The sequence below is a fragment of the Centrocercus urophasianus genome, unplaced genomic scaffold (genome assembly GCF_019232065.1).
Source record: "Centrocercus urophasianus isolate 14NV4802_14NV808 unplaced genomic scaffold, USGS_Curo_1.0 seq_15, whole genome shotgun sequence".
Lineage (NCBI taxonomy): Eukaryota > Metazoa > Chordata > Aves > Galliformes > Phasianidae > Centrocercus > Centrocercus urophasianus.
In genome coordinates, this window is record NW_024884697.1 from 6,385,576 (window position 1) to 6,394,018 (window position 8,443).

Sequence of the window (8,443 nt, forward strand, 5' to 3'; positions counted from 1 at the left end):
GTTTTACTCTACCTGAATCTGAGTAACAGTTCCTTCATTGATCTCATCTTCAGCTACCTCAGCAGTAGCAGTCATGGTCACCTCAAAGCTCTGATCATTTTCTGAAACTTCAGAATAGGAAAGTCAGTCATATACCTTACTTCTGTAACATTTTTATGCATGCTATATGGGTCTGACCAATTGCCACCTTAATTATGAAAAATTTTAAAGAGGCCTTACTTGGTATTTAATTGTTGATCTCAATGATTATCAACTCTTTCTGTTCATAAAACTTAAATATGGGCACAGAAACCTTCAGCTTTTCACGTGAATACAACCAAAAAACTAATTGGAAACATGTAAATACAACATTTATTGTATTAATGCTTCCTTTCCTGCCCTATCTTCAGGATTCTCCAATTACTCAGAGACACCATTCAAACTTTTTGGTAGCATTCTTATCCTGGCACTTAAACAATACATCTGTAACTGCAGTCCTCCATCTATAAGGCAGATTTTTTTTGCCAGTATCACAGAATCATAGAATCACAGAATCATAGAATCACAGAATGGCCTGGGTTGAAAAGGACCACAATGCTCATCCAGTTCCAACCCCCTGCTGTGTGCAGGGTCGCCAACCAGCAGACCAGGCTGCCCAGAGCCACATCCAGCCTGGCCTTGAATGCCTCCAGGGATGGGGCATCCACAGCCGCCTTGGGCAACCTGTGCCAGTGCTTCACCACCCTCTGTGTGAAAAACTTCCTCCTAATATCTAACCTAAACCTCCCCTGTCTCAGCTTAAAACCATTCCCCATTCTACTGTAGATACAAGTTGCTGCAAAACATCCAAGACTCTAACAGGCAAAAAATATAAACATGTGTTAACAGAATTTGTAAACTGGACACAAGATATTCAGCTTACAATCCAAAGAGTTAACTTTCTTACCAACAGAAACAACTGCTTCAACTTAAAACAACTTACTTGGAACTGCAACAACAGAAATGCAGGGAGCTGAGTCATCAAGGCTCTGGTCATCCTCTGACAAGCAAAGCCTTTTGTGGGGAGGTTCGGCGCCGTCTTCAGAGTTTACTTCATCAGTTTCTAGCAACAAAAACATACATGGGACCCTTTATGGCTGCAAAGTGAAGGTCTTGAGAAAAACTGGGCAATGACCAAATCAAAAAGCAGAAGCAATTGTGAGAGGCTGGATGAGATGTTTATTACTGCCCAGGACCTTAACATCAGTTAGGGCAGTAACAGTTCACATACATATTCCATAAAGTTTTCTTCATAAGTTCCAGAGATCGTTATCCTTCAACTCTCTGTTGTAGAACAAAACACTTAAGCCCATGGAACTCTGTGTGTGTGCTCAGTTCAAAGAACACATTTCCACTAAAATAAATGAGAGCAGCTATAGCCTTGTCAGGCACGTACCTACAAAATTTTGGGGTTTACGCTTTGTATGACACTTTATCCTTCTTCAAACTGAAACAGAATTAATCTCAGCACGATAAGCAGAATCCCAATAGCTTGCCTGATTTGGAGGCAGGCAAGAATCATAGAAAGATCAATGAAAAAAAGAAGAAATAATACTGTGCAATACAATTCAATACCGTTTTGAGGGCAATGAAGTATGAGGTTTCCTTCAGTGTCCTGAGTCAGAGTCACAGAGTTCACTGTTTCTACTGTCACTGTGTCAGACTCTTCTTCAACTGTGCTCATACTCAAACCTGAAAGAGCAACGCACACATTAGTTTCCTTCAGACTGCCACCTTGCCCATAATGCTGCTGCCTTTTTCTCAAACAGCCCATCAAAACCCAACAGAGAATGACAAATCTCCATCTACTTTGTTGTTCTTTTTATTTTTGGAATAGAAACCTAAGCTGTTGCTTTTCAGCATCTTTTAATATTTGCCCCTTTGTTATTTGTAATATCTCATTTATTAATTTTACTGTTACATAACCTTGTAAAGCCAATCAACACTGAGAAATACTTCTGTACTGACACTGCTCATAGCTGAGCTCTTTACAGAGTGCTAAGGTGCAAAGTTTGATTCTCCTTCCACGCATACAAATAACTGCTAGTGATTCCTCTGCACCAAAGAACAAACATAAGCACCAGAAAATCTGGCTGTAGATAATCACCAGCATGAAAGATTACAGAAGTATTGTAGTATTTTCTCAGAAGGACAAAGCCATGGCAGGCTAGTTGTGATGTTTGCTGCGTGGCCAAAGCACTGACTGTTAAGAAGCAGAAGAGGAAACCTTAACTCTAAAAGGAGAAGAACTCATGCTTTTGTAACCTTCTGCCATTCTGCCAAGAGTGGTTTGTCCAATCAGCAGGTGCAGGCTCTCCAAGAAAGAGAATCATGTTCTGTGTTTGACACTCCATGTTTAGCATATGTCAACTTCCCTGAATAACACACGTAATTGGGCCTTGGTGAAAAGGGAGGAAGAGCCAAATTCCCCACGTATGCTGGAGACCCATCCAGTATGATATAGGAGGGGACCACCTGAAGCTTATGGGGTGTGCAGCAGAGAAAGCACAACAGTGCTGCTGGTGACAGTGCCCTCACGTGGCTGCTTTGACCTCCAGGTTTGCCATTTCTTGCAGGTTGACAGCCAAGGCCATGCGAGATAATGCTGAACCACCAGAGAGATCTTCTGGGATGGGCCATGCAAATTCCTTTTGATTTGTACACCTGCACGTCAGCCACACATCCGCTAACGAAAGAGTCAGCAACAAAGTTAATGACAGCCAATTGTTTTTAAATAAGTGAGACTGTAACAAGCAGTCCCTTCATTTCCAAAAATCACCTTATTTTCAGAACATCACTGAGAATACGTGAATACCATTTTGAAAACGCACTGCTTTCTATGTAAAAGAAGCTCTTTTACTGTAAATGTGTGGCTCAGGATGTTTCTTCATCCTGGATTCCACTGCTTTCTTTAGACATACAAATCTATTATTAATTTTATGCTCTGGAAGAGGGCATTAGCTTGTGGAGAAAGGGAATAGTGCTGAACACACTTGCATTAACAGTGCGGATGGATATAATGAAGTGCAGTGAAGACTGAAGATGTTTCTATTTCTAAGCTAACAGTCGAGAAATAAATGCAAATTTAATAAGCACCTTATAGTGCCTTGATAGATTGTTGGGTGTGCTTACCAAAGCTAACTTTACACAGTTCCTGACAACTTTAAATAGGTTTCAGTGCACAACTAAAGAGACATGAGAATATTTTGCCCACAAGAATCCTTTAATATAGAACACCAATGTTGATTTACACTACATAATACAGCAGTTCTTATCCGCTTTAAAAAACAAACAGCAGATCTAGGCAGAAAATAACAAAGTTTATTTTATACTGAATCACAAAAAATGTATATATATTTTAATACATAATTTCTGTAATTCTTAATCATTTTCATCAGGCAGATGGACTCAATCGTTCTGTGGGCTTCGAAAATTAACTGCTTGTAAGAAACAATACTCTTCCATGCAGACAAGGTTCTGTCGCAATGCCTTGCTATTAACCAAACCTTATCTCTTCTGTGAACTGATGGGTATCTTTTAACATTTCAAAAAGCAATTGCATAAAAGGTTGTGCTCTTTACATCAGGCAAAAAGTATATTTCACTGAACTCCAAATGAAGCAAGAATTAAAGCACAGTAAAGGAGGCTTCCAGCTACTGAAGTGAGCGTTCCCACTGGCACAAAGGATGCGCTGGGATTTCAACGCATTCACTGAAGAGTGACACAATGGAAACAATGTCATTCCAGAACACCACACATCTTCTATTTAATAAAACCTGAATGTTTACTGTATTCCATAGCACAGCTTTTGTAAGGTCAACACTTCTGGTGCACAATCAGGAAATGTTGCTGTTGACTAGAGCCAATTCTCTTACGCTATTATGCGATGAAAAAAATAAATAATAAAACCCACAAAACTTTCTTCCCACACTGCATGGGTTCCACTCTAATCTAAATCGAAGTCAAAGAAACTGACTTCAACAGCTGCAGCAAGAACCTAAGAAGGGGACCAAACTGCACAGATATCAAACACAAGGACCCAGAGACTGGAGTTCAACATACACAAAGATTTATTAAACTGTATCAACATGAGACTGCAGTCCTGCAAGAACAATTGAGTTCTACTCATTTGTGGTAATTAAGGAAGCAGGCCTTCACAAAAATGGGAATATGCTGTAGTCAATGGGACAAACTGTTCTCATTTACATCGATGCACACTGATTTACATTTGGCAGAACTCCATGAGTGCTAGCCTATCCATTGATATTTTCATAAAAAGCACTGAGCATGATTAAATGTCAAAAACACACAAAGCGAAGTTAGCACTGTTTCAAAAGGGAAGACAAAACAAAACAAGACAGTGCCTCCCCTTCTCAATAACAGGAAACAGCCCTGAGGCACAAATATGTGTATGGATAAGAATCTTCCTAAGACTGAGGTGTACTAAAAGAATTACTTTTCTTTCATGTAAATCCAGTTTCATTTGAAGCATTAAGCAATCAACTTTTTCACCATTACAAAGAGGCAGGAATTTAGGATAACAATCAAATTTTGGATGCTAATTGTAGAAGGCATGAGATAAAACCACAGCTCTGCTGCTTTATGTTAGACAGGTGAACAAACACAGCACTAGTTTGCACAAATGGAGGGGCTGTTAGAAATGGTAAGAAACAGTACAGACACGTGGTAAATGTTTCATAAAATCATAGAAAGAAAGGACCTCAAAGCCCACCTAGGTCCAATTCCCTGACATAGGCTGGTTGCCCCCCATCACCATGGAGGTGTTCAAGGAACATCTGGATGTTATGTTGAGGGAAATTGTTTAGTGAGTACTATTGGTGATACGTGGATGGTTGGACTGGATGATCTTGTAGGTCTTTTCCAACCTTGGTGTTTCTGTGATTCTGTGATTAGACCAGGCAGCCCAGGGACCAATGCCTCCAGGAACAAGGCATACACAGCTTCACCACCCCCCTTAATAAAGAACCTCACATCTAATTCACACTTCCCCTCTTTCAGTTTAAAGCTATCCCCATAGAATATATGAAGTTGGAAGGGATCCTTTAAGATCGTGTCCAACAGTTCTATTAAACATCCAGAAAGCAAGCATGAAGTTGCTGCCGCTTCTGAAGTAGAAGCAACCACCTTCTTGCTAAGACATCTTCTATTTTTGCAGCTGGACTTTAACCATGCTATCAAGGAATTAATTGCATCTCTTGCCAGAGCAGCGTTGGCAAACAAAAAGGATTTTTTAGATTACTTTGGTGTATTACTTACAACAGCCAGGTGTATCTAAACAATGGTGAATAAAAGCACACAAAAAAGTGTGAGCCAAAGACCTGAAGTGTAACACACTTCACTGTGCCTGAATACACACTCAAGAATACAGACATCTCAAAAGGAAAGGGGGGGAAAAAAAAGAAAGAAATAAAGGAAAAGCTCCTCCCGAATGGACACCATGGTGTGTAACGGTGATACTGGGAAGCCTGGTCCTGCTCGTGGATGCAAACCCTGATCCTGACAGAGTAACACATTTCAGAGCCCACTCAAAGCCTCGAGCAACTTCCTCACCTTCGCCGGACAAGAAATAACGAAATGAAGCAGATAAAAGCCACAAGCTTAGGCTCTGGGCAGCCCGGTCTGGTGGCTGGCGACGCTGCACACAGCAGGGGGGTTAGAACTAGATGCTCACCATGGTCCTTTTCAACGCAGGTCATTCTGCGATTCTACGATACCCCAACCATTGCCGAAGAGAGGGGAAACCGGGCGCTTTAAAGGCTGTCCTTTATTACAGACGCCGAGATAAACCGAAAGAAGTTTAACACCAAGCCCGTACCGCCCCTGTTCCCGACCCCCGCGCCATGGGGCTCCCCAGCTTCTCCTCACTTTCGCACCCCCGCCCCCAAACGCCGCCCGGCAGCGACCGGCTTGGCAAAGCAGCGCGGCCCTAACCCCGGGCCTCACCGCCCGCCTCAGCGCCACCGCTCCGGCCGCCGGCGCCGCCATTTGGGCCCGGCCCGCAGCCGCCGCCATTTTCCCGTCCTCTCAGCGGGCGGCGGCGCCGGCTGAGGCCGGTCCGGCCCGACGCGGCCTTGCCCGTGCCGTGCCAGCCGCGGCCAAAGCGCGGGGTCAGAACGTGGCCGTCTCTCTCCTCCCGGCGCCCTCGGCTCGGCCCGCCCCGCGCACCGCCGCCACCTCCCCGCGGCCCGGCCGCTCCCGGCCTTTGGCAGCCCGCAGGCCCTCGCGCGCTTACTTCCTGTTTTGGGTCCGGGCACTTGAGAAACCAGGATGGAGACTCCGAAGTACCAGGATGGAGGCGCCGAGCGGCAGCGAGCGGCGGTGGGGGAGGAGGAGGCGGAGGAGGAGGAGGCGGCGGCGGGGCAAGGCGCAGGCAGCCAGCGAGCCCGCCGGAAGGGCCCGCCGCCCACCCGGCCCCGCTTCCGCCCCACCGCGGCGCCACAAAGCGCACGGCGCGGGGCTAACCGCCGTGGCGGCGCCACAAAGCGCGGGGCTGCGGGGCGAAAACTTCTCTGCGTTCGCGGCGCGGCGGGAAGGGCGCCATGGCTCGGCTCTGCGCGCCGCAGGAGGAACGCCTCCTGCTCCTCTGCTCTTTCCATCCACACTGTTTTTATTTCCTTTTTGCCTCATTACCTGAGAAAAAATATATCTATCGTCAAAAAACGAGCTTTAAAATTGAATACAGGCACCTAGGAGTGTGTGGCTCGTGGTGTCACCTCGCGAGCCAGGTACGTGGAGGTGGCCATTGGTAAATAGAGGTTGCCGAGAAAAGGCACTCAGGGATGTGGGTTAGTGGGCATGGTGATGTGTTCGTGGTAGGACTAGTGGTGGTATTTCCCGACCTTAATGATTCTATGATTGCATGCGAGTGAAAGGTGTCTCCTGTCTGTATTTTCCATGAAATCAACTCATTCCATTTCAGCGCAAAGCCTCTTTTTGGTTGCTTTGTCTTACCGCATCCTTTACCAGACCTTCTCAGAAGCTTTAAAACGTGCCCATGCCATTGACAAATTGCTGTTGTGCACACCTTTCTCAGCGTGATCCCGAAGATCACCTTTGGGGCATCCCAAAGAATCTGTCCTTTTTTTAATCATAAATCCAACTTTGCTAGCAATACTTTTATAGTAGGTCCAGCAGTAGTTCTCAAGGCCAAATCAAATATTTTAGGAATATTTCAGTGAAAATGCTAAGAGTGATTTTAATTGCTCAAGGTTTCATCTGCTGTGAGAAGGCATTACTAGATATTTATAGTATAGGATATCCTGAGTTGGAAGGGACCCATAAGGATAATTGGGTCCAATTCCTGACTCCAATCAGCAACACTCCGTAATCAGACCATGTGTCTGAGAGCTTTGTCCAGATGCTTCTTGAATTCTGGCAAGCTCAGTGCCATGACCACTGCTCTGGAAAGACTGCTCCAGTGCTTGAACACCCTCCAGTGAAGAACCTTTTCCTGATGTCTACCCTGAACCTTCTCTGAGCTCCTTGCCATTCCCTCCAGTTCTATCATTGGTCACTAGAAAGGGGAGATCAGCTTCTTCCCCTCTGCTCCTCCACGTGAAGAAGCCATAGACTGTTGAAATTTTCCCTCAGTCTCCTCCAGGTTGAACAAACCAAGGGACTTAACAGCTGTACCTCGTATGTCTTCCCCTCTAGACCCTTCACCATCTTTGTAGCTCTTTGTTAGTGCAGTGCTGTGGGGACAACACAGTGGGGAGACATCATTGGAAATCCCACCCAGATTTAACCACGCTGGGAGCCTCTAAAAATCACAACCTGTGCTATCAGGAGGGATGCAGTTTTCCTTGACATCTGGTGGCCCTTCATACTTTGAAACCTCAAAGTCATGAAGGTGTCTACCTGGAACTGTTGAGCATGACCAGGGAAACTGCACACTTCTGAACCAGCAGTGGGAGGGAGGCTAGGCAGGAGAGAGACCTCATCTAGTCTAGGATATCTCAGTGTCCGTGGTTCAGCAACTGCATCTTGCCCATCAGGTTTGAATTCACTGTGTATGTCCTGAACATGCTACAGCTTCACGATCCAGGGGTGAATAGGGTCCTCTCTGCACTTTTTTTTTCTGTAGAAGAGAACACATTAAAATGTAGTCATAAAGAAAAGCTGGAGGCTTTCATCTGTAAAACCAAGTTTTGTATTTGGTTCATGGAAGCACAGGGGTGAAAACGGAATTTTAATAGTGACACAGGAAAGGATAGGGTGGAGATGTCACCCATAAAATTATGGTGATGAAAGATGGGGAAGAAATGTATGGCTGGGACAAGAAGGTAACTGGAATAAATTGCTGAAAGCTGTTCAGAATGTACAGAAAGCAATAATGTTGACATTTCTTATACCTCATTCTTCATCAAGTGAGAAGTTCTATGAAGACCTCATATAGTAAGCAGCA

General features: G+C 44.8%; 1 protein-coding gene across 1 annotated transcript in view; it reads right to left on the reverse strand.

Annotated features, from left to right (window-relative positions):
- DMTF1 (cyclin D binding myb like transcription factor 1) overlaps positions 1–6,383 on the reverse strand; it is a 27,885-nt gene extending 21,502 nt beyond the window's left edge. Inside the window, exons 1-4 of the mRNA XM_042815451.1 lie at positions 6,272–6,383; positions 1,594–1,710; positions 962–1,081; positions 13–107 (exon numbers count right to left, since the gene is read on the reverse strand). Coding sequence (XP_042671385.1) covers positions 13–107; positions 962–1,081; positions 1,594–1,702 — 324 coding nt within the window. The 5' untranslated portion in view covers positions 1,703–1,710; positions 6,272–6,383. The remainder of the gene's footprint in view (positions 1–12; positions 108–961; positions 1,082–1,593; positions 1,711–6,271) is intronic.
- Positions 6,384–8,443: the final 2,060 nt, after the last annotated feature.